At 38.0% G+C, this 27,520-nt stretch overlaps 1 protein-coding gene across 3 annotated transcripts; it reads right to left on the minus strand.

Annotated features, from left to right (window-relative positions):
- Window positions 1–3,241: 3,241 nt before the first annotated feature.
- Window positions 3,242–26,241, minus strand: hook3 (hook microtubule-tethering protein 3). 3 transcript variants are annotated; one of them, XM_005451340.4, is made up of 24 exons: window positions 26,049–26,241; window positions 19,178–19,263; window positions 18,848–18,920; window positions 18,658–18,708; window positions 17,180–17,312; window positions 16,988–17,055; window positions 16,615–16,677; window positions 15,061–15,144; window positions 13,006–13,169; window positions 12,758–12,898; window positions 12,265–12,352; window positions 11,986–12,099; window positions 11,736–11,846; window positions 11,290–11,374; window positions 11,108–11,177; window positions 9,465–9,605; window positions 9,024–9,111; window positions 7,423–7,457; window positions 7,233–7,315; window positions 6,976–7,076; window positions 6,762–6,866; window positions 6,544–6,615; window positions 5,814–5,950; window positions 3,242–4,254 (listed from the first exon to the last, which is right to left on the minus strand). In XM_005451340.4, exons 1-24 carry the CDS (start codon window positions 26,106–26,108, stop codon window positions 4,239–4,241), a joined length of 2,169 nt encoding a protein of 722 aa, XP_005451397.1. In that variant the 5' UTR covers window positions 26,109–26,241; the 3' UTR covers window positions 3,242–4,238. The 3 variants fall into 3 exon arrangements, with proteins under 3 accessions (XP_005451397.1, XP_005451398.1, XP_003444384.2); XM_005451341.4 differs by having other exon boundaries at window positions 3,242–5,651; XM_003444336.5 differs by having other exon boundaries at window positions 3,242–5,950.
- Between the last annotated feature and the right edge of the window lie 1,279 nt (window positions 26,242–27,520).

Genomic DNA, 27,520 nt, shown 5'->3' on the forward strand with positions numbered 1-27,520 from the left:
GTGGGAGCCACTCGTGGTATCCACATTTCTTAAATACAGCCATGCACGCTTTCTTATAGAAAAGGCCTAGGGCTGATAGGATTTTTTTTATTTTTTAAGATTGTAGCCTAAATTAAAGTATTAGAAAAAAATATGTTTACCATGTGAACCAACTTATGGCACCAAGTCCCAGTTCATCCTAGTCGTGACAACAAAACGTCATTAAAGATCACAGTGTTGCCCTAATGTAACGTTAAGTATATGCAAGAGGATAATCTTCGGAAACATTGTCTGAGAAGTGAAAAAGAAAAATTGTGGTCTGCAACGACGACCTCTCCTCCTTTCAATCATACTGTCAGTGTGAGAAGTGAGTAACCAGAGAAGTGTATTTATATTGACTCTGGACTTCTGCCTTGACGTGTCACGAGGAAGAACCCGGAGGCTGAGGTTAGAGCGAGAAAAAGAAGATCTCAGAAATGAAGAATGGGGCACTGATACAGGGTGTCTGTGGCCTCAAGGGGCATCTGTTGCTTTGTTTCCCAGGCTGGGTTGAGTATGAGTGAGCAGATTCAGTTTAAAAGACAAGCAGACAGCATCAAAACTCAACATTACCCCTTCTGGTTTGAGTGACTTTGAAGAACAAAGATGGGGTGATGGACTAGACAAAGTGCAATAATATCGAAAGCACACTTACAAAGCATTTTGCAGGTTAGGGACAAAAGAATCACAAACATCCTGGATTTAAAAGCCATTTTTAAGAGACAATCATCAGAATTTGTCTCATGACCTAATGAAAGAAGGTTTGTTGTAAAGAGATTAATAAGGCAATGACATTTATGGCCTCTTACATATAGACTCTTTTAATTTTCCCTTAACCGACTGGGATGAAAACATTGTAGAAATACACATTTTTATTTATTTAATGAGATTAAATTTTAACAGCAAGTAATGGAAATGTGTGTTTTTAGGTGATAACAAAAGAAAATGATGCAAAAATCAGAAGAGCCCAGCAGCCAGTTTTATACAAGCTTTATTTACAATGTCATTTTAGCAGTGTAGGAAGCACGTTTTCATCAGTAAGCCCTCATTGGACAGGTGCTATATGAAATCCATCGAAGTAGACACAATTTCTATATTCCTCATTCTTAAAATGTCCACACGCTTCCCAAGTCACCGTCACATACTTATGTACAGTGTGTTTGTATACAAGCTATATAAAACTTGGCAAATGGAAGGTTATTTGCTACTTCAATATGATTTTTTTTCTTTTTCACCGAGTTAAAAAACAAAAAACAAACAAACAAAAAAACACTACAGCAAACACTGCACGTTATGATTCGGACTTGTTAACAGCTCCCTGTTCATATTTTCTTTCTAATACAGTTTGACTGGCCTCCACTGTAGGTGGGCAGCCAGCTAACAATAGAGAATACTGGGTAGTCATTTCAGCTTAAGCACATTTTAAAAGAAAAATGCACCACATTAGGACAGAGTTTTGTAGGATCACTGCCTTTCTCAATTAGAGTTCTGTTAATTAGAAAGCAATGAGTAATAACCCCAGCATTAGGTAATGATGCCACCTTTATGTTTGTACTGACGATAAAGTGGCATTGACGAGGTCTGAAAGTAGTCCAAACTAGCCGATTTGATGTATTATTAAAGAACATACAGATGCAAATAAGAGCAACAAAACACAGGAGCTGATTTCACTGGGATAAAAGGGGTTAAGACATTGTGCTTTTTCTTAAGGGAGATTTAAAAAAAAAAAAAAAAGGTTTCCTCAAATCCCTGATATAAATCTCAACAGGTCAACCACAATGTGGATGTGTTCCATTATATACAGATTTCTTACCAGCGTATGGGGATGGACGGTTAAGAGTTCTACGGAATAACATTTACAGCTGAAACTGCAGAGGTCACAGGCTAATGGTTTCGAAAACTCTGGGACAAGACACCGCTGTACTTTGCTACTGACTTCATACTTGAAAATATTCATCCACTACTCAGTTTTGGAAAACAAACATGACTTGCAGAGATAACATTTTAATGCAGTTAAACATCCATCCTCAAGAGCTAATGAACCTCTCTTCCCACAAAAAAGAAAGAAAAACAAAACCAAAAAAACCCCACCGGTCTTTGCAGTGAATAAAAAACATGACCATTTGTAGGGCTGAAGTAAATTATTGAATTAAAAATAAAGAGTGATTCGTTGGTTAAAGCAAATGAAAAAAAAAATACTTTTTTTAAATAAAATGATTTCTAAGAAAATTCTCCTACTTAAGAAACCGGAGGTACATATAACTTTGCACTTTTCTAACCACCTTGTTCACAAACCTTATCTTCGTTTTGTTGCATAAGACAAGTATTTAAATGACCTCTATGGATATATTACATCCACTGTAACAATATGAGTGGTGCTATAATACTACTACTAAAAGTTTAACACTGCTGTACAAGCAGCAAAAGAATAAGCTGTTAAGATTAAAAAAAAAAAAAATGCACACCATGAACCATTTAAGCTTTTGTAACATATCAAATAGAAGTAAAATAGACTAAAAACAGAGAAGAAAAGCCCACATTAAGCCCAACATAATCATTTATGAAGTTAAAATCCGTATTTAACATTTTTTCCCCAAATAACAAAATAAATGTGTGCGTAAGATCTATTGTTACCAAGAGGAAAGGACCAAATTAATGTTTTCATATAACAAATTAAAAAAGGCACTAAATTGGATGACGCAACCATCCCTCTTATTTAAATTAATGTATGCAGTCATACCTTTGACATACATATAACCTTGAGTCCCCGCTTTTCAATAGTTTCATAATCTTTAGGGGGAAAAAATGACATTTATTTAAAGAAGCTACATAAAATGTACAATATTACTCACAGTAACATCAGTGTTTCCCCATTACTAATACTGTAACTTGTTTAAATAGTAAGTGTCCAAATGCAGGATGCCTCTCAACTGTCTGATGTGAAGGGCTTTTAAAAAAATATATATATATATATATATATATATATATATATATATATATATATATATATATATATATATATATATATATATATATGTGTTGAAGGAGTCTATGGTCAGCAGGACCATTGGAGACCATTTCCCTTTTAGTATGATGAACCGATTTTACTTTAAGTGAATAGACAGCACATTAGCCTGCATGAGCTAATGCACGGTTTCATGTCCATATTACCAGTAGTTTTCAAAGGCAGGTCAAATGCAAGGTAAAATACACCGAGGTAAGGTAGGGCACAGGTTATTTGCTCCTAAGAAAAATTATTAATCAATTAGCAATCAACTGAAATTTGGCTAATATCAGAAACACTGTGTAGATGTGCGTTTTACTAAACAAAACCTAACAAAAAACTGCAAGCAGGCTTAATGGGGGCTTTTACTGCTTTTCAAAACACATCTGTAACAATGTCTTTCATTTAAACACTTTATATTTATATCTCTGCAAACACTTTTTGGGCAGCATCGTTGCCTTTAGTCCAAAACTGGTTGCATTCAATACTTGAGGTAAAAGCACTTTTAAGATGCAATCTAGCAACATGTTCAGGGCTTTCATAAAAAATACTTACTGTAGAAGTTAAAAACAGAATGGAGTCCTTTTTTGTTATGCGGACTGATTTGCAGGTTATACCTCTCAAATATTACCCCAATCCTTAAGCCACACAAATAAACAGATTATGCAGGAATATGTCATTGAGGTATCCCTAAGCACCCAGACAACATCAAGTTAGACATAAACACTGGAGAACAGGCCTATTTAAACCCATAACTTGACTGACAGATAACTGAGTTACTCCACTCCTTTTTCCTGGGTGTTTGTAACACAGGTGTAACAGACTTGATGCAGTGTGAAAGCAAATAAGCAGCATGTTTATGAAGGCTACAAGAGGGGAGGAGGAGGGAATGTAACAAAGCACATCGGGATGTGAGGAAAGGAGTCAGAATGGTGGAAAAATTAACAGGGGAAAGGAGAGCGAAGGTTTTCTTTTCCAATCCCATTCCTCCCCGGGCTTGTCTGGAGGTTATAATGCGTGACACCGCAGAGGGTTGTTAGTGCTCGCGCTGCTGCTAGTGGGCTGGTTATTCGCAGACTTGAGTCAATGCAAAGTCATGCAAACAGGCAGGTAGTTCATGCACGCGTGCCGCAGCCTAGCCCAGCCGGGGTCAGTGTAGGCCACATAAAGGACAGGCCAGGCTACACAAGGCTCGGGCAGGTCATTGGTGTGCCAGTCATGCAGGGACATTGCTGTTGAGGGAGGTGGGGGAAAAAAGAAAAGAAGTAATGGTCAGATGGCAGGGCTTTAATCCTAAAATCAACAATCTGCCCCTGATCTAACAGGCACCAAGCAAAATTATTTCAAGGTTAGTAAGTTATGATTCCTGATATGCGTTAAAACTGGACAATGTAAAGACAACGGAACAAACAATCGGTTAAACACATGTTGAGAAAAGCATACCCTATTCAAGACTCCCATTTAACGTTATATACCTGTATGTAGTGTGCATTTTGAACACCCTTTAACAAACCTGGAAAAAAAAGTGCTTTTTACTGTGACAGCAATGAGCTGATTATAGAAACTGATATGGAAGAGTCCACTCTGATGTGTGACACTGAACAGGTCTTCATGTCCACTCTGCAGATGATCCAGAAACTAAATCTCTTTCAACAGACAGTCCTCGGGTCTAAACCTCTCTAACCATCTCACGGCTAAACGTTCTGGGAATACATTTTTTTGTCATGTAATATTAGGGGGAAGGTAAACCTGACAGATTACCAAGGTACAGACATTTATATCAAACACTATGGCACATAAGGTGTTGTCTGACAACTCTGTAAATGCTGGTGGCTCCTTGTTCTCTTAGATACCAAACTAATTTACACCAGTATGTACACTAGCACAGGAAATCTATCAAGTCCTAAATTGCACCACCTGGAACAATTTCAAAAACTAAAGAAGTCTTTTTTTTTTCTTCTTGGGGACAAAAAAAGCTACCATTCACAATTATTGCTGCACCATTACCAACAATCATGCAATCAACAATCATCCTATTTGAAATCACTCAATTAAATCAGTTAGAACATTTAGCAAGCAAATCAAAGATTTCCACGAGACATTACATAATCCTATGCTTCAATGTATTTGCTGGTCGAGACTGTGAAATGAAACACCGACACATTAAACTAAAAGTTGCTTTTACCTCCTTAAAGCTACATCATAAAGAGTTACAATAGATGACGCAAGACAGAAAAGCGCTCGAGTCCATTGCAAAAAACAAGCTGAACTTGAAAATGTTACTACAGGTAGAGATGTGCATAAATACTGCATGAGCAGGTAGAGCGGTTCCTCTTATCAAAAATTACAGTAACTTGACAAGGACACGCGATTGTTCTGAGCCTTGCGGTCTGGATTACCTGCATGGCACAAGTTTACTACATAGCAAAGGTTCAAGAAGGTCAGTGGTAGAGAGGGAGGAAGAAAGGATGTTTGGTGTGATTGGTCAGAACCTATTAAATATGCTGAGGCCTGATAAAAAGTAGAAGTCTTGCATCATGGGCGTCAAGGTATAATACGCTTAGGGGGAGGAGAAAAAAAAAGGTGCAAGTTTTGGGGCAACCTTTCTTGGCATCTCTACCTCATGGATCTGATCAAGAAGGAAAAAAAAGAAAATCAATCGGCAGGAAATGCAGGAAAACATTTACTTCCAATAGAAATGAATGAAAATAGAATGCCTCAAAATAGGCACATTGTTCGGGGGATCTGTAAAATAGCTGGCTGCAGCATTTTGTGCCCTACTGCCATCTACCTGGCGGTAGCTGACTGGGCGTGGCCAGGATACTGGCGCCGTGTGCTGGTGGCTTGTCTCTGCCGGGCCAGGAAAGACTGACCAGAGCCAGTGTTGGCAAGTCGATCTTCAGCAGCCTTCTTCTGCAGAGACATACCCTGGTAAAAGAAACAGAGGAAGAAAGCTTAAGGCCCCATTTGAAAGTCACTACAAATGAGCAACACTCCAAGTCAAAGACAACCCTCAAGAAGGAGCACAGACTTAACACACATATTAAGGCAGTCATTAGATTATCTGCTAGTTAGTCCACCAAGCCTGAGGTATAGTAAATTAAATTAGCTGACATTCAACATTAGTGCTGATTTAGCAGCTCATGAACAATAATACAAGCAACTGATCAGATATACAATGAGCAAACATCCGTTGAAGTCATTGAATAGTCTGTGCTGCCATCTAGTGGTGATTTTCTTGGGCAAACACAAAAAGGGGTGTTTACCCTCTGTGTTAGAGAAATGTATTATATCTGTTATCTACAGCAGAAAACATAAGCAACATTTTAAAAAAGCTCCTATTATAACATTGTTTGGTTTTCAATGCTTTAACAGATACTTTGTTCAGTTACGAATTACTTCCTGACAGTATTATGTGTATTATGACTGGCTATTATTACTTGCTTGGCCACAAATCTCAGCTGTATGTGCCACAGTGCATTTTAAAAAGAAGACCAATCGCCAGTATAAGTCCTCCTTACCATATTGTACCAGGCTGACACAATCAGTTTCTCCTCGTGATCTCTTTGGCTCTTTGTCTTGTCCATTTCTTTCTGTTTGGAGCAAACATGAAGGCAAAATTAACCTTAAAGAGTGGAGGATGTTTCTAAAGCAAATATTGGCACGCGAGTCTATCTATTACTTATTTTGCCAGGCCCTTTTTTCAGGCACCCTAATTCCCAACTAGAGGATTGATTACCTCCAGTGAATGCAACATCCTCTCCTTCTCCTGCAGCTGGTTTTTCAGGGCTTGGACTTCAGGACCTGAACCTTGGTTCTGTTTAGGGTCCAGCGTTCGGATCACCTGTGAAAGACAAATTCAGGTTATGTTTGGGGGTTTTTTGTGTCCCATACAGCCCGCCCTACAGAAGACTATTCATTTATGGACCCTTTGCTAGTAAACATGTACTCACACTCTTGGCCTTTTCGAGGTATTTCTTGTATCGCTCCTCCATCTGTTTCATGTCTTCATCTTTTTTCTTCAAGGCCTCCTCCAGCTCCTCCACTCGTTGGACTGAGAGGGGAAACAGCATCTTAGTTTAGATTTCCTTTAAACTGACTCATACATTTTAATGTCAGTGCATGAAGAGTTACCTGTACAGCAACATTACACACAAAATGTTTTAAATGTCAGCGCGCTTTGCATATTCAGATATCACCGTAAACTCACTGCTGGTGTTGTATTTCGGCTCCATTTCATCAATGAAGGCATTTTTCTTCAGCAGCTCATTATTCAGCTCTTGTACTTTTTCCCTAAGAAAAAGAATATCGCACCTTATATCCGGTAGCTCACAATATGAAATGCAGAATTAAGCGACATGGGCAAATCAAGTTAAAACACAGCTCAGACAACCACTCACATGTGCTCCTCATATTTCTTCTTCAAAATAGAAGACTGGAAGAAAAAGAAAAAACAAAACAAAAAACGGGCAAACGTGTTAGAAATCGTGGTATCAAAAATCAATCAGTCCTGTATGTTGAACTGTTTTTGGAAAAGATCATGATCCAAGATGTAGAAAGATGAAGAGATGAAGAGACCTTCAGTATAGTCAAAGTGTTGATGATACTGAGAATGTACAATTAAAGCAGGAACCTAATTTCTTTACATTTCGAATCAGCACCAGTCCCCAATTTGACATCAAGGTGCAAGGCGACGTGCAGCCAGTATAGACAAAACTAATTTTCAGAGGACTGAAAGATTACATGCTCTGATTCCTACAGGGAAGCTAGAGGAGAAGACAAGGACTTTGGGGTTTCTATCAGGGGTGGGGATTTAAAACTACTCACAAGAACAGAGAATATTTGCAAGTTGCTACTACTTTACTCTAAAGTGTAAATGCTACATTTGGTTACACATTTTGGTCAATATAAAAATGTTTTAAAAAGCTATGCAAAAATCAGAACTGAAAAGTCTAAAAGCTGCAACTTGCTGAAATCACAAAGATATACTTACTATAGTCTGACAGTGGAGAACAGTTTGAAAATAACAATAATAAAAAGAACAAAATGGCAAAAATTAAAAAGAGGTGCCAGATGTGACATATAATAATCTGACAGTTTCACATCCTTGATTCTCACATAAATGTTCGCATCTGTACTTTCAATGTTATTTGAGGGAAATAGTTTTCCATTCTCTTCTTTCTGTTTGCATGATTTTATACACTGCACTGGATGTGTAACACTGACACTTAACTCTTCTCGTGATATTGAGTGAAAGGAAAGATAAGGCTGATACTGAGATCTAAGATCTACATTGACGGACAAGAAATTAAACCAGAAACCCCACAAAAGAAAACAAGTTTTAGATCAGTGTTAATCAGGCAGTAAAGACAAAGTTAAACATGCACGTAAACTCTCTTCCTCACATCAACCTTCCTGGGAGATGCTCCAAATCCCATTTTCTTAAAAATCTGTTGTCCCATACTAGGAACTAGTTTGGAAGAGACAAGGAACAGAGAGGAGGGCCATGAAAACATTTAGCGTCAGAGATGAGGTGGCAGGCAAATGTGTTAATATGATGGAGAAAAATCAGAGTTGCTGAGGAGCTTGTATTAATCTCGTTCACTGTCACAATCAAGCCTCAAACACCTGTCTTTAACGGCTAGACGTTGTCCCAAGAAAGCTAGTGTGTCTAATGCTACAGCAGAAATAATTATAGATAAAGTATATCAATAAAATAAATAAATAAAATGACATATACGCAGAAAGGGGAATGCAAAAGCTGTTAGAAGTTGTTAATGTTTAAGCACAACAATCAAAAAGGCTGATGTTGTGGAAAAATCTTTTGTTGATTTTTCACTATTGCACATGACTTTCCATGACCTGAAGCCTTCAGTAGAAACAGAGCACTGCACTCTCTGAAGTGTAGTTTGATTGCTTTCTGTGTTTACTGCCACCAGTAAACTGGTGCTGGAATTACACACAGTACAGTACGAGTACATGAGTACAAGCATTTACTTACATCATCTGCTTTTGAACCCTGTTCTTGAAGATTCTTCTGTAGCTCCTCTACCTGACTCTGTTCCTCCATCAAGCGCTGATTTATCAACCTAGGTAACAAATACAGAGTTTCACAACAGTCTTGTTATTTTCAACAAATCAATGACCAAACTGCAAAATAAACCTTTGTAGATCCAATATTAGAAGCAGATTTTTAGCTGATAAGTCATTCACTGAAGTACAACAAAGACAAGAACATCTGTGTGGAGAAGTAAAGGCGAGAGTGACCCATGTTCCAGCATACAAGTGAAAATGTGGCTCAATATTAATATGAACAGACCAAAAGGAAGAACAATATGATTGTTTGCTCTTCTCAGATTCTATATCAGTGAGACACTGGGGTTCAGTAATAGGTGACTTCCTGTTAATACCAATAAGCTATGTCTTTGTGCTTGATGCCAACCTGTTCTCTGTCTCCAGTTCATTTTTTCTCCTGTTGGCATCCTCGAGTAGACTCTGCAACAGTGCGATCTTCTCATTGTCTGATCCCTCCTGAGCCAGTTTCAGCATCTTGTTTTCATGCTGAAGACGAATCACGTGTTCTCTAGAAACACAGAAGCATCAAGAGCGTTAAACTCAAATAACAACCATACTTGTTTTATACCACAGTCTCAAAAATGCTTCAGAATATTAACCTAAATGATGGACTTAAAATTTACAATATTTTATGTTATTTATTTTTTTATCATCTCATGTTATTATAGGGCACAACGTGCAGAAAGGGAAACCTCAACCACAACAGGAAGAGGGCTCACTTTGAAATGGTGTACTCCCGTGCACGGAATCATATACACAAGCAAGCTCAGGTCAAGTAGTGAGTGTAAGTGAGATATTCACTTCAGCATAACTAATCACGTAGTGAATCACCTTGTTACAACACTGTCTGCTTAATGAATTATACCTATGGCTTGCTCGGTTTTAGTGCTCCTGACAGTGTTACAGTAGTGGGTTAAATCTGACAAATTCCACACTTGAGTCAAAAATGTTATCTACACAAATTTTGTTGGATATACCCTGTATTTAATACAGCAGGAGATCAATCTTGAGGTCGGCCTTGCCTTGGGCTCTAGTGTGACGGACAGCCAAATGAAAATAAAGCACCTGAGAGTCTTACATTCAGCCAATCACCAAAACAGCAGGATGGGTAGGAAGCTTTGTGTCAAGTCCTGTTTTCAGGGCATGGCACACGAATCCATTTCAACTGAAGAACTGACTGTTTCCAAACAATTCAATACTGGTTACAGGTACCGATTACGACTTTCAGGTGAGGTGTGGTTGGCTGAGGGACTGAATTTTCAGCTGTGAGTGCGACTCACACTGTTTTACAGTTCAGATCAAATTAACAGGCAACAGGTGCCTCTTATAAAAGCAGCATGTTGATACTGAAAAGTCAACCAAAAGACATAAACTGGCACGAAAAGTCATTAGTAACATCTTCACAAAACAACATGTTTTCATCATTTACCTTTACAGTAAATGAACTGCCTGGATGGGGTTAACCTTCCCTCTCCCTGAAAGTAGCTTTTAGAGGATTTGTACAAATCCACATTTTTCCTGGGTTCACAAGTACTGAATAAAAATGTAAGCATATTATCCAGCCAACAGAAAATCCAGCTGTCCTGGAAAGCTGTTGGCAGTCTGATGTAACTCACACTCAATTATTACATAACGCTCTACAGGGTTTCTAAGCTAAACTCATCCACCTTAAAACAGCAGAGAAAGCCTTGAAGCGGGCTTGAAACTATCTGGTTGTAAAATAAATTACACTAGAGACATACTTTACTATCCAAAATTTAGGAATCAAGCCTTAAAAAGCTAATTTATTTTATATGACAGTACCAGAGCATTAGTTATATTCTTTTTGCATGGTTTGCTGTTGTATTTGTTACTCAATTATTAGTTTTTTGTTCTTTTTTATTTTACAAACCAACTTATAGGATGATCTAATATCATTATTGGATCTGTCCATCATATTCTTCTCTTTCATTTAAAATAATCAAACCGGTGCAAAAACATATGGTTAAAAACATATATACACACACATACCGCATCTCTGGAGTGGTGATCTCAGCCGCCAGTGAATCAGAACCATCGTTGCTACCCAGTGGGAATAAACCTTTAAATGCAGATATTAGTTGTAAATAAGATGAGCAAGAATTCCGCATCTTGCATACTTATAAGAGGTGAAGATCCACCTATTATATTTCAGGACAAAGACATTTCTTCACCTGATGTGAGCTGTCCCTCTTGAGCTTGAACACAGTGTAGCTCCTCAATAGTTTCCTTCAATGAATCTCTCTCACTTCGCATACGCTATAAAGAGACAGACAGTCAAACGTGTGAACGAGCGAGACAGAAGGTCAAACAGAAGAAGTGCAGGATCTGGAATCAACATCAGTGTGCTTAGTAGTAAAACATTTCCAGTAAAATATTAGTAAAATACTTTCCAGACAGCTGGGCACAAGTACCAGTTATCCAGAGCCTTTGGTCAAAATTTCCTCTCATGCTAAGTTACAAAGTTTGGCTTTTCTAGCTGTAACAAATTTGATTTCATCTAAAAAGAAAAACTGGTCTGAAAGAACAGTAAAGTGGCATATTTCATAAAAACAAAACAAACAAAAAATTAAAGTAATTCTTTTGCATTTTAATTTTTAGTCACATTAAATATACGTACGTCTTTTTCTTTTTGTAAAGAATCGACTTTCTCTTTGAGGCGTTTATACTCAAACTCCATCTTGTCCGCCTTTTTAGACTCCTCTGACAGTCTGTTCTGAAGTTCAACCACCTGTGAAGAGAGATGACAGTTCAAGAGAAGACCTGATCTCTAAAAAAATGATTACACAAGCATGAAAACTGTAAAACAGGATTGGATTACAGTACTAAGCCTGGGAAAATGTAAAACTTATTTATTTAGGAACAGGTACCTGTCTCTTGTATGTCTCCAACTGGGCTTTGGCAGCATTCGCCTTTCGTAGCTCTTCCTCTAAGCCAACATTAGTCTGCATTAAAGCTGTGTTTTTCTCTTCCATTAGCTTGTTCTGGAAAATACGGACATAGATTTTTTTTAGACTGAAAGTCATGTTTCACAATCTGATTTACACATTTTCAAGAACTACAGTGTTAAAAAAAAAAAAGTCAAGTAGCACTCATGAGAATAAAAGCTGTATTAAAGTTGCTGTGTGTGTGTGTGTGTGAGACTGTACTTGTCTTCTGAGCAGCCCCATGTCCTCCAGTTTCTTCTTGTAGTGTTCCACAGTGCCCTCCAGTTTTGACACCTTGTCAGATGAGTGCCTGCGAGGAAAAATACTTTTTCAAATAGCTGTACAGCACTTTGTCTGAAAGTGCTTTATAAATAAAGTTATTGTTATTATTATTATTTAAAAAACAAGCAGTTTTATTTTCACCACTGTCCCACTGATCCTACTGATCTCCACACTGGATTAGTTAAAGTTTAGTTTATGGACAGATAACAAGCTGTAAAGCTAAAAGGTTTTTAAGCCATAATGTTTTCTTGGCTCTTTTATTTTCTGTCTTTAGGCCAACACATCTAATAATGAATGAATGCTAAAATTTAAACTTGTGCTTCACAGCACCTTAACTAGAATTACTACAAACAACAAATCTTATTTGTTTTTTAGTTTGTTTTAACTGAATAATCTTAATATGTTATGGGTTAGTTTTGCATCCTCACAATACCTGAGGACATCGATCTCATCTTTTAGAGACTGGGCCTCATCAGCCAGTGATGTAAGGTCTTCATTCTGGGACTTCACATCCAAAAGTTCTTTTTCCAGCTCCTCACAACGGATCCGGTAATCATCTTTTGCTGCCTCCAACCTAGAGGGAATTAGAAACATGTGTCATTGAGCCTGCAGATTTTTGGCATTAATCAATTCAACCCTGACTTGTTGAAATTCCTTTCCACGTTTCATGCAAATCGAGACCTGAAGGTTTCTTCCTGTAGCTGCTCCAGTTGCGTCTGCAGCTGAAGATGTCTGCGTCCAGCAGGGCTGTTTATATCCTCTATGGAGTCAGACTGGTTAAGTCTCTCCATTAAGACCTGGTTTTCTGCTAGCAAACTGCTCTTCTCCTCTTGCAGGGCTGCCACCTGGAGAAAGGGAAGTGTTGAAGAAGAGGCCAAAGAATGGGATACATGAAGTCACGAGTGAAATGAGAGAAATGGGATAAGAAAAGGTGACAATGGGACAGCGTGGAGAAAAGAAGGATTAACAGGAACACAAAAGGTGTGGAAAATTATCGATTGAAGGGATTTTAAACACATGAAAAGAAGAGATGCAGAAGGGAAACAAATTAGAGAGGATTTATAACTTTCAAAATGTAGGTAAGCTACTTTAATTTGCTTGTTTCCTTTACAGCATCCAGTCCATTAGTTTAACAAGCACACACCAAACACACCTTAATAAGGCAAATCAATGAACTCCAACATGGCAGAGAGGGCTACATGGTTGGTGTTTTCTCAGTGTGATGGGCAAAGCAAAGCAAAAGCTAGGTGCTGCTGCATTTTAATGTAAAACAGTAAAAATTAGCTATATTGATATAATTTGTTGAGAGAAAATAAAAAACCTTCTTTAAAAAATTGAATAAAAATCAGTCAATAAGGAAGGGGTTTTAATAATTTGCCAGGATCAAGTCTATAAACATGCCTTAAAACACTGGAAAATAATTGAATCCTTCTGGGACTTTAGTAAAGTTATCTATCCATCTAGTGAATCTATTTTCTCTTTTTTAATTTATTTAAAAATGTATTTTAAACAAGTATGGTGTGACTCACTCTCTCTTCTAAAAAGCGTAACACTTCCATGTGGAATATTTCTACGAAGACTGTTGTGAATGTGAAGCAGGGGAACTTGCAGCATTGTGAAAATTCCCTTACGGCAACAAAACTGTATCACATCAAAGATGCGAACCAGACAGCTCAAAAAGCAGGAAACAGGGTGGAAATCAGCTGCAATTAATTCCGAAACCAGCACACAGGTTCCTCAAAACATACCAAGTGCCTTCAGGTACAGGCTTAATAATTTTGCTGACTGCTTGCTGGTCAGAGTCATGCAACAGAAAAAAATAAAATAAAAATCTGAAGACTGCATATGTTTAAACAGTTATGAATGCATTCTTCCGAGAAGTGACTCATTTCTGAATTCAAATGTTAGCCTATTTCCCTCGCTTTCTACTACTGCTGTGGAAAAGCATGGGACACACCAAGGTAAAAGAAAGCCACATCTGACACAGCCAGACCAAACTGCAGTTGTGCCTGGTGTGCTCCAACAGGACAATGTGTACAGTTGCACAAATGCTTGTGCACAAATGTGTACACATACATGCACACAGAATTTGGAAAAGGGGAACCTGTTGCAAGCAGGCTAAAGAAAATCACACACCATGAACATAAGAAAGAAACAAAGAAAATAAAGTTTAGATTTACCCTCTCTTCTAGCTCATTAAAGTCTAACCTCAGTCTATCACGCTCCTCTTGGGCATGGAGAGCCTTTAAACCAAGGCAAACAGTATTGAAAGAGTAAAAAGGAAAGATAAGAGGAAACTGATTCAACACAAGTGGAGAGCAAGTATCCCTTTAAATTACAGCTCCACCTTTTGGCAACAAAAAAAGCATCTCAGTCTTTCATTTACAGTGAAGATTTTGGGCTGGTGGGTCGGTTTGCCAATTTGGCAAGGAAATTATTAAATAAGGAACTATGGGACATGCCAATCAGTAGCAACTGAATCAACAATTTTGATGACATCAATCCAAAAATGGAGCTGCTTTTAAAGTGTAACTAAAAATATATGTAAACTATATTATGAAGTATAACACTTATGTAACAAATGAGTTAGAGCAGAAAAAGTAAGAATAAAAAGTTGCCAAGTTGTTCACAACCTTATTTTAATAGCTTGCAGTGGGGTGTAGTGGCAGAGTAAATGTACACGGTGCTAGCCGTGAAGAGCCTAAAACCACTGGGCGTTACTGATACAAAACCAACCTGCAAGTCAAGCTCGCGACACCTCTGGGCAATCTCTTCCTTGGTAGCCAAAGCATCATTCAGCTCCTCAACTGTCTTCTTCAGCTGAAAACAGATTAAGCATAAATCAAGAACTGCTGCTCCTCAAAATGTTTTATGAGGTACACTTAATAAAAAAAAGAAAACAATTCTATGCAGACCTGTGAAAAATGAAGTACATCCTTACTATTTTCATATCAATTAAGAGGGTAAGTAGCAGTCAGGTGCTGCTAATCAGTCGATTCACTGATCAAAAAAAAAAACAAAAGACAAAAAAAAAACAAAAACAATTTTTAGTTCAATCTAATCTAATAGCAAACTTTATAGAAGAAGGTTTATAGAAAGACTCTGAAATCATCCACATGAACAATATAAAAGCAGTAAAACTACACACAACAACCATAAAACATTAAAATAAAGTACACAAAGTCATAAGACATAATCCTCCAAAAAAAATCCCTCCCAAAAAACAAACAAAAATCCACAAGGTAAATAAAACTGAGACATAAAACTAAAAAACGCTGTTGCACAGGTAATAAAAAAGTTTTGATCCTATTACATCTTACTCGTGTTGTTCTCCATCTGCAGCCTGAAGGAAGTGGTTCAAATTCTCTGTGAAGGGGATGAATCTGGCTCAGCACAATAGCTCAGGCCTTTCACACTACCTGCTGCTCATATACAGCAGGGAGTAGTCTGTGGGAAAACTATTATTTTGCTGGCTACCCTCACAACTTTGTTCAAGCCTATGCCGTTCTTGGCTCTAACAGGTTTATGAGAAAAAGTTCATAGATAAAGACTGAACAAGTATACAAGTATTGATAGTTTCGAAGGGTTGCCAGGACTTTTTTTGCCCCCCAAAAAGAACATGGAAACAAGGCTTAGGTTTGCAAAGCTACATCTGAGCAAAGCACAAGAGCTCTGGAACAGAGCAGATCTTTGGACAGATGACAGACGAGACCAAAGCGGAGATGTTTGGTAACAATGCACAGCAAAAACCAAATACAGCGTATCAGCGCACCTCCTACCATCTGTCAGCCACAGGATATGGCTGACAGATGGTATGAGGCACCTTATAGTAATTGAGTGGATCATGAACTGATCTGTATACCAAAGTATTGTAGAGTCAAATGTGAGGCCATCTGTCTGACTGCATGGCCAAAATTGGGTCATCCAACAGACCTATTATCCCAAGCACAGCAGCAAATTTACAACAGAATAGCTGAAAAAGTAACGATCACACTGTTGCAATGACGGAGTCAAAGTCTAGATCTCAACCTGAGTGAAATGCTGTATTGGAACTTTAAGAGAGCCTTGCATAATCAAAGGCCCACAAACCTCACTGAACCAAAGCAATGTTGAAAAGAAGAGTGGTCCAAAAATCCTTCATAACAATGTGAGAAACTGATAGTGATACAGAAAATTCTTACTTCAAGTTACTTTTGTTAAAGATTGTTCTAAAAGTTCATGAATCATGTGGTATACTTAGTTTTTCCACAGGACTGCATAGGATCTTGTGAAAGCTTGAAATCTACATACCTGTCTGTCCAGATCCACATATGAGTCATTTCCTCCCGTAGCTGGAGTCTCTTTAGTCATCAGCTACAGAAACAAACAAAAATGGTTAGAAGTGCAAACCACACTAGCGATGGATACCATTAGTTTTATTGATAAGTTGGTATCAATATTACTATTTGTCATCAGTATCATTCCTGAATCGAATAGGTTTAAAATTTATAATTAACAGTACCAGTAATTAACAGTACCAGTAACCATTGGCTTTTTATCCATAAAAATGTGACCAGTTAGCTGTTGATCACTAAAAAGCAAGAATCAGAGATTCTTACTTTCATTTATCAGTTATTATATGCACATAACACTTTTTAAAGGTCTAAAATAGATAACAAGGTACCTCTTGGATGGCAGTCATGACAACATGCTGCACCGATTCTTCCATCACCATTATGGTTTTGATGTATTCTAGGGATTACAGAGAAAACCAAAATTATGAGTAAGTAAGTATAAAGTAGTACATAACTTTCTGAATCAGTGGGTAAAGCAGGGAGACAACACAGAACATTGGCCTCTTAAATCCAATATTCACCTTGTTTCTGTTCACAGGTGACAGCGCAGCCCAATATAAGTTGTAACATCCTTCCAAGCTCGGCTGCATCAGAGTGTTCTCCAATAAGATTAACATCAGGTAGTGGGAAGTCATTAATATCCTGGCCTAAGACCTAGAGACAGGGATGAAATATGTAAGGGCTATACATTGTACTGGTTTGTATTTCTTTATCAGGGGCAATGCACAAGAACATTAATCTCCTAAGAGAAGAGATGCATTGTACCAGATTTACATCAGTTACTAGGTAATTTCTATCCACAGTCACTGGGGAGATCAAGCAACAAACACAAATACACAAAATCACGTAACAAGGAAAAAATGATCCTAACACAAATTCAACTGGTAGTTACTTCAATAAAACACAGACTGTAACACAGCACCAAATCCCATATAACAATTACTGTCGCACATAAACACAAATACATCTAGAGGATAAAAGAGAATCCCCCTTTTGACATCAGATGAGAAAGAATAAACAGTAGTTCAATGAGCTTATTCCACTTCCTAACAGCTTTAAACAAAAAGGCAGATTGGACTAAAGCCGAGTTCCTTCGAGGAACTTCACAGTCCCCTCGAGCTGTGAGCTCAAAGCTCTGGTTGTGTGTTCTGGGGGGTGGCGCACAATATTATGAACAATTTTAAAAAGTGAGTTGTACATCTGAATTTTTAAAAGTATTTTATATATTACATACACACATAAACAGTGTATTGGGGTTTAGTCCATCTGGCAACCAGATGAGTGAAAGAAATAGTATTCACTGACCAGTTGCAAGTCATTGCTGGAAGTTGACTGTAGTTGCTGGTAAAAAGGATTGCTAGAGTCCCAGGCACACAGGCCTGTGTAACCTGTCGCGAGGGAAAAATGTGTTTTCCTCAACCAGATGGCAATACCGCCTTGTGATTGTTTTGGTCACTACTATATTGTTGCGGTTATAGTTTGATTGGAAGTGATGGACTTGTCTACAAACTCTTGCCAGCTACTCTTCGAGCTGTTAAACTGTCAAAAGTGTGAAACAAACCAGAAATAATGAAGGTCTTTTTACAAAGTAAAAGTTGTGCCTCAGCGCTGCAGCCAACACGTTTCAAAGGGCACAACTTTTACTTTCAAGTCGAATGGTCTCCATTTCCAATAGGTATCACACTTTATGAAGTTATACTACCCCTCAGCTAGTACAGCATGGTAGATAACCTGAAAAATAAACGCGAAAAAACTACAGACAACTGTGGCAACGTGTTAGCAACCTAGCAATCGGTAGTTGTATCACAGCCAATAAAACAGTAAATTTTAAACAATAAAATCACATCAGAAACCTCAAGAACAACTGGATTATTATGACTTGTGATGACTTAAGCTGACTGGGGTCGAGTAGACAATCGCTTCTCCTCTACAAGAATGTCTGGATGTAAAGTACTGAAAGTTCATTTTAAAATCATTATAGTAATGTAAATACTCTTACCTCCTGGATATAGTCTAGGATGCCTTTTAAGATTTTCTTTAGATTGCTGATCTGTAAAAGAGAAAAACGTATATTATTAGTAAAATTCAGGTTTAATCAACAAATACTAATAAAAAGAAGAGACCAGTTTGACAAAGCCCATGTCATGCACACTTTGCTATTACTGAAATCAAGAATAAGTGATGTTTACCTTTAACCTCCAGTTGTCTCCGACGTCTGGCTTGATTCTACTAATCCAAGCATCACTAAAATACACTACATCTCTAGAAATTTCAGACACACAGACAAAAAAACAAAACAAAACAATGCAAAGTGGGCTTTGGTAAAAAAAAAAAAAAAAAGCAAACCAAATGAAATGACTTTTTTTTATTCATTTGTGGACTATGGATGTAATATAATTTTATAGAGATTAAACTGTATTTGTTTACCTAAACTTTACAATGATGTAATAAAATTAATCAAAAACTGATTAGAAACATTGCGTTTTCTTTCTACACAAACATTAACAGTAACTACTTACATTTTCTGTAGAACTTGTGCCATGACAACACCACTTGTCAGGTCTTCTACAGTTTTGCATGGAGCCTCTACTCCAAATGTCTGGATCTGAAATAAGTAAACAAAGTGCTGGTTACAGAACTAAACTATACAATTATACAGGAGTAACCAGTGTGTTGAAAACAGTATAACATATCTGAAACACTAGAAAAACCCATTACAAGATTAAACGCCCTATTTTAGGGAATCCCTTGCTCAGAATCATACTGTCACAGCTGTATGCTGGCCAGTATCATCACACACTTATCTGCTGTCCACTGAGCAGATCCACTGCAAGCACTGCAAATTTTATAATGGTGTCTTTTAATAGCTCTCAATCATCCACAGTACTAACAAGAACTCACACTTATTGCTCTTGCAGACTTTACTTGTCATCACTGCTCAATTTCTATTATATCATTATTTCATTATGTCCCTTCTAACTATTTCACATGTCTTCTCTTCCTACCCTTCATATTTTTCTGTAGCATACTGCTCAGGCAGAAAGTCTGTTGCCCAGAAAGAAGTGATATCAGTCTGCATGCCAACTTTACAAGTGCCAAAGGAAGAAGAGACACTAAGAAAAGGAATGATTGGAAACGTCAAACAGGAAGAAAAACATAGTTAAAATTCTGTTTTTACATCATTCTGTCTCTCTCACTTTCTATTATATAGTATAGTATATACATAATGCAAGACCTCTATTAAAAGTAAAAGCCAACCAACTGTCCAAATATTTTGCTCATCAACAACGACACAGGTTAGTGAGGTTTGTTTCTTGCGTCAATCTATTTTTCTGTGAGTGACATAACAAACGAACGTTCTCAGTTGACACAGAGGTACCAAAAAGACTCCAACAATTTTTCCCCGGTTCTACCTGCTTGTGTCTGTGAGTGTCATCATTTTGATTAATGTCTAGTATGTTTTCCCACCCTGCTTTGTTATGCCGGGGTTGAAACTGAACCGAATACATGTTTATCTCACTGCAAGCCTGAGAGACTGAGTGGACCAAGACTTTTACAAGTGTTTGCTGTCACTACCGAGTTTTAACATTTATTTAAAACTGAGTGTTTTATCTTTTTTTTTTTTAAACAAGATTGAAAATGAAAAGTGAATTCACTGTACTACACACACACCCACACACACACACACACACACACCCACACACATACTTATTGACAAGTGGAAGAAAATGGATGGATGGATGGATGAATTTACTGTACTAAACTAATTTGATTTCTAACTATTTTTAACAGTTTTACATCTATTTATATTTTAAGTTAACAATTTAAGTCTGGGACCATGGGAAGTGTGTTATTATGTCACAGAAAAGCAACTAACAGCACTATTTCATCATTAGGAAAGAACCAGATTAGTAAACAAGAAGACACTTGACACTGTACACCTTAGAAGGACACAGCTCGTGTGGTATGAGGGCACCATGACATTGCAGTAACATCTATCTACAAGGAAAGCTTTTAGACTACAGCTGTATTTAGGCTGGACATGAAAGGTAACGCTACAATTTAGATGCAAATTTGGAGTCTTTTCCCCTTGTCTTTTTTTTTTTTTTTTTTTTTTTGCACTGTAATTACATTGGGGGGCCAATTAGCTGCAAAACTTTATCAATCACTGCTTTCAAAATAAGCGATTTGTCAAATAGTCCTATGCAGCAAGAACCGAAAGCCAGACACTGGCCAGGAGCCAACACAAAAGAGAACCTAAACAATACTCGTGATCATGTAACACCAATTACTGGGGAAAAGGCAGAGAAACTTCACCTGATTACACCCACAGTTTTCACTCGATCTACCAGCTCACTTAAACTCTTTTGCCAGCTTTAAAGTACAGGATACAGTTACTTACTAACTTCCTATATTTGATGCAACTGGGACAGACGATGATAGCAAGACTTGCCTCTTAAAACATTCGCTAAAGTAGCAATAAATTCGTGAAACTGTAGCTTTTAAATGTGTTCTTTTTTAGACAGTATTAAAAATATGTTACTAAAATACGAGCACAACCACAACACAAATCCCTTTTCTTTTGAACAGCCACTGAGTTAAGAGGAACTGAGTAGTAGAAACGGCTCCATGGATCCCTATTGTTATGAACTTGGTACTGCACAACAGCAATATTTGGTCTGCATCGTTTCCTTTTGCAGGAAAGGCAGACAAGGAAAGAAAATAAAGGATGAGCCAGCCCTGCAAAAAACACATTGACCACTAACAAACGTGACAGTATGCCGGGCAGTCCTTAGCTGACAACACGCTGTGAGAGTTGTACAAAAGAAATGAATTCAAGGCCCCTGACACGCAATATGCTTTTGTGCTTGATTTACTGTATTACCTCAAGTCATCTTAAATCAATCAGCTACTTTTCCACTCTGCTGACTGATAAAATTTTCCTTTCATTTTCGTGTGGCTGTAGCTTGAAAAGGATCCTACACTATTCTTTCTAAACAATAGTGGCTTTCATGGTAATGTGAGCTTGACAGCTTTAGCTGTATGTCCCACTGTCCAAACCAGCGCAATACATAAAGTAACACTATATAACAAAGCATCGGAAAGGAATGTATGCTCATGTGATTTCTACTAAAAGCCAAAGCTGACCAGTGCAGGTGGGTTGCTTTATGTGCAGGTGTAGGACATTGTGCAGTCACATTTTCCATGAATGAGCCAAGTATCATTCTCTTCAGTACACTTATCCTCATTAAAATGCCTTTAGAGATTAGTTAATTATGTCACATTTGGTGTCGTGAATGTTGATCAGGCACAAATCTAAAAACAATTAACCCAGTAATTACATCAGTCACAAAAGGCCAATCAGCCTTCAATCAAACCTAATGTTTATCGCCAATATGCTGGATTACACCATTGAATATAAAAAAAATATGATTTAATTTTATATCCATCCTCTTTATAGTCTCCACGTTTATGTGAATCAACAGCTAAATACATGCAATCGGTAGTTACAGAGGAATAAATATAGTTAGTATTTACTATGCTTTGGTAAATACTGTCTTGGAAAGAAAACTTCGGTGATAGACCTTTACGTTGCCTCGACCAAGGAGAAACAGAATATGAGCCCCAGTGTAAAATATTAAGAAGCCTAATTCAAACTTTATTGATTTCAGATGCAATTTCAACTTTTGAGACAGTGCTAGGCTACTAAATGTCCTCTGGATGAGATCATCAGCTCATCTTCCAATCAGCTTATTTTAATTAAACTAATCGTGGAACCCTGAAGCACTCATCAGAGAGCAAAACTAGGCTAATAAATGTCCTCTTGATTATCAGGATCACCTTCCATTCAGCTTGTTACGATTATACTAATCAAGAAGCCTTGAAGCACTTACCAGAGAGCAAAACAAGGCCAACAACCACTTCAGCATCTACTGGAATAGTACCGTCTGCACACCCTGGATTTTTATGAAAATCTGCTTCAATGGCTACCCTTTTGTCCTGCTCAAGGCAACTTCCCTTAAACAGTTTAAACATAAATGTGAACATGTACCAGTACCTACAACACCTGCACAATCTCGATTCCACTACTGTTAGAGTTTTTAAGTTAATTCTTTAAGTTGAAACTCATTTTACTACACACTGGGCAAGCGGCAAGCGGTCCAAACATACCTTCTAGATATCCACTATAGTCCCTAACCTATGTTTAAATCGAACTCTGGTTTGTTTTCCCCCTTGGTGCGGTTCACTTTTATAGACTGTGAACACAATAATCGCATGCAGGTGTGGACAAAAACAACCAATTTGAGACCCTTTGAAGATGTTGGTCTCAGTGTGGCTCCAAATGAACTACAGAGCAGTTTGTTTATAGATGTGCAAAGGTCTGTATGGGCTAGCAATTAGCCATGAAAAAAACCCAGAAATTTTCCATGTTCTCCAAATGTCCAGAACACAGCACCTTCTTGCTGTAGTTTACTTTTATTGCTCCTGCCGCAGACCCATCTGGCCAATAAGCGGAGTGAAAATTCTCATGTGGTTTGTAGTGATGCATTTTGGTTCGCTTGGAGTTCACTTGGATTTTTCTCTGCGTTAAAAGAAACCAAATTATAGGCAAAAGCGACACATTTACTAGCTCATTAACTGATACAAACTATAGTTGTGAAAAAAGTATCGTGTAAACTGAGGTATTTGGAGGTTCTAATTTTGCTCATGTTCAGCTCACGAGTCAGCAGTGTACTAAAAGGGCCGATCAGGAACTTCGCATTAGACTACCTGGTTTACCACAAACACTTTCGGCCATCACAGATAATTTCTAGCATTAATAAGAACACATTGACTGACAGTATAGACCATAAAGGGTCACTGAACCAAAACAATGCTTCATCGAGATGTGTTTCATAAGCCACTGCAACACGTAAACTTGGTTTCATATGTACTTCTGGAAATGAGCGTATAGTGAAAAGTAAAAACTCAGCTATACAACCAAAAACAATAAACAATCATGTTATTATAAATGTCAGCTGTAGTACATAAGTTGGTGGTAACACATGGGGTGGACTGAGACCCAACAGGAAATCCACACCTAAAAGTTTGCAGAAACAGCTGGGGCAGGACATGCTCAGCTGTGGAGAATGTATGCACGACTAAATAAAGTTTAGAATGTAAGCGATCACGTATTAAGAGGCCGGATTAGCCTTTTTCAAATCTGCAGCGCATTGAAACCCTAAATCACAACATTGTTAAATACACCAGACTAACCATCACCTTTGTGTTTTCTCAGATTTAATCGTAAATGGCTGATTCTCATATAGCACTTTCTACTCGAGCATTCTGGCCTCATTCACACAATAACTTCTCTCTATATCTAAGTGCTGCACATTGACACTCTGATACATGCATTAAGAATAACTCTGGGTTCAGTATCTTTCCCAAAGACACTCTGCCACGCAGACTGGAGCAAAAAGGATCGAACCACCAACCTTCCAGTTAGTAGATGATCTGCTCTACCTGCTGTGATACCAAACCTTCCCAAGGGCAAATTAATGAAAAACAACAAGAACCTTCAATCCTGTGGCTTTTATTCATTAATTCTTTTTTAAACATCCAGTAATTTCATAGAGTAACAGTAAAAGTACATGCAGAAAAGAACATGATATGTATTTTCCAGTCATGTACAACCCTTTATATGTAAAGTATGAGTTGAGAAATATCAATATATACTAAATATCTAGTTAATTTTTCATTAACAGTCTGGATAATGACCAAAGCTACACACTCTTACATGTAGCAAGCAGTGGGTGATAATCACATGTGTTCTCACTCCTGGAAATATTCCACTTGTTTTAGCTGTGGGCGCTTGCAAGGCGGACCATTCAGCAGGCAGGATACATGAAGCTGAATGGCTCACCGTGAATTCAAAGGACAATTGCCTGCATTGCTCTTCATGCAAACACAATTGGATATTATAGACTTTGAACTAGAAAGCTGGGAAGGTAAATAGTGTTTCTCCAAACAAATCTAGTATTTTCAAAGTCATTAAATAGTACTTGCAAATGTAATTCACAAACAACATCCATGAAAATCAGCTATGCTTGATCTTAATGCTGCACTAATCTAAACCAGTAACACTTGTCTCGTTTTAGTCCTGATTAGTCAGTGATGCATCTTCACTGTTAATAGGCATGTAAGGTATGTGAGGAATGTTTGCCAGATCCATTATCACTATGACAAAGGTTTACCTGGTCTTTTCGCAAAGGGGAATCAATTGTTTTATGCTATGTGTGTAAAACTAATCTGTGGGTTCATCTACTGCTCTTCTTGACACGTCTTCAGTGAAGTTTCTGGAATCGCTGGATGTTTTATGGCTTCAAGTATCACACAACAACCTCCAGGTCACCCACGTGAACCTCCTCAGAAACCAGCTTGTGTGCAGATATGCTGACATTAGAGAAGCAGGGTAGCGTGCACGAACTCGGCTCCAATATAACCAGCACCAGATGGATGTTTCCATTATACAATTCTGACATTTCTACCACTAGAGTATTGTGACAACATGTAAGTTATCCATGCAGAGTTTTCATATCGTGCCATCCAGTCACATGTCTGAGTGGCACTTTATTAACCTTAAGATCACTGGTTTAACATCAGCAATCGTCACGTCATACCATAATAAATGAGGATGTGACAGCTTTTCAAGTACAACGTGTTATCCCTTTTCTAGAAACCCAGAGTTGGGAGACCTCATTGAACAATGTAAACATATACCAGTCTGCAGCACGTGACTCTACAGTCCGACGCCTTTAGCTTAAATCCCTGTTTTCAGCCTCTGAGCATCAACGATATGTGGTAATGTCTGGTTAAAAATCCAATCCCAAGAAGTTATTTGGCATTAACATTTTATTCAGAAGAAGGAATGAGGAAGAAAGGCGAACATAATAATACGCTACACTGAACAATGATGACAGGAATTTAACCCCAAAGCAGACGCCGAGCGTTTATCCTCGTTCCATAAGAAAAGGGAAAAAAGGCTTGACCAAAAGAAGCTTTAAATCATAACAAGGCCAATGCGGTTTGGTTCAGCATTCAGTAGGGATTTAGTAAACGAAGGCTCAAATAACGTTAGGTAAAAGCCCGATTACACAGCTCATGAATCAAAAATCAATAGTTACGCCATGGTATGTGGTGTGCTGGCGGCTAGCAAGCAACACATCAGCAGCTAAACACAGCAAACAGCTGGCCTGCATACGTAACCACTGTGAGGCGAGTCATTTTCCTCTAGCCAGCTAACGTTACTCCCGTTAGCTCATCGAGCTACCATTAGCCTAGCTAGCGTCGCCGGGGCGCCGGAGAACCGTCTGTCAGCGGAAAAACAACTATAACTCGATTACTTACCCATGTTAAGAGGCTTTCACACACTTCCATACGATCCAAAGACTCTGATGTACTCATCATGATCTAACGTAGACTGACTTTACGTGGCGAAGAGAGCCTGAACTTGATAGTCAGCTTCATACACTCCCGAGATCTCTGGCTCTCTGGGTGTCTCACAATCCGTCGGCCAATGGTCGGGTTCGCTGGTTCGTTAGTCCGGCGTCTACCAGAGGCGGGCTGTGTGGGCGGAGTCTACAGTTCGTTTTAAAGGGCAATTCTATTTCATTTTTAATGTACTGTCAGGTATTAATTACAGGAAAAGCTAGTCCACAACCAATTATTATTTCAAAAGAATCCTAACCTGCTCTGCCTTTCATGTGTGCAAGTTTAGCTGATTTAGCGTTTGCTTGAAAACTAGCACAAAACAAGCACTAAATGAAACATTCATCTATTTATGGTTCTAAAATATGTAGACACAGTCACTGACAAAAAAACAAAACAAAACAATCCAATGAAATTACTTTTTTTTTCTGGCAAGCAAAACGGAAGCAGCGCATAAGCTTGGGGAGACATACAGCTGACTCAGTGCTGCATAAAAGCATAAGTCTGAATGCTTATAGAGAGCACCAAAGGGTGCTTCTCACAGTGAGACACCCAGTGAGGTTTAAAAGAGAACTAAGCCAAAATACAGAAACAGTTTGTGAATAACTAAGTGCAACCTATGATTCAATAACTTGTTCAATTGATGATATTGTTGTTGAGCTGTAGCTCTTAAGGTTTGTGGTAATTTCTGACATAGTCTGACCTTGGGGTGGATTTGTGGGGACATCCACTCCTGCGAAGATTGGCAACTGTCTTGAATATTTTTTCACATGTGAATCATTATTCTTGCTTTCAAATTATCCACACAGAATCAATCGACACGAAAATGTTGTTGTACATGTACAAAGACAATAAAGGACTATTCTGTTCTATTGTATTCTAAAAAAAAAAAAGAAAGTTGGAGCAGTGCTAACTACACACAAAAAAATCCCATTAAAAGCAACTAAGGATTCATAAAAGAAAACCACTTGATTTCTTCATGCAATTGTCATAACCCCATTTAATTTAGATGGAATCCCACTAACCCTGAGAAAACAAGTGTACATGATATCTTTGAAAATATGTTAATAGATTGTATGAGAGAAGCAGCATTTTTACACATTTCTGATATGCATTTTGGCATGTACACGAAGTCTGTGCACAAAGTGTCCCTTGCATGATGCTTCCAAAATAAAGATTACATCAAGGTGGGACTTCCAAAAAAAACTCTAAGATGTAGTTCACCTGGAGCATTACAACATATGCTGCTGTCTCTGGCTGTAGTTTAAACTGAAAGGGACACTAGTGGAGCAGTACTCAAGTATGACACATACTGGTATGTGGCACACCCTAAAACAAGACATTCCATGAGGTAGCTGCTGGTCTCCTTTTTTGGTAATCTAAATCTCTGA

Source organism: Oreochromis niloticus, linkage group LG7 (assembly GCF_001858045.2).
Source record: "Oreochromis niloticus isolate F11D_XX linkage group LG7, O_niloticus_UMD_NMBU, whole genome shotgun sequence".
NCBI lineage: Eukaryota > Metazoa > Chordata > Actinopteri > Cichliformes > Cichlidae > Oreochromis > Oreochromis niloticus.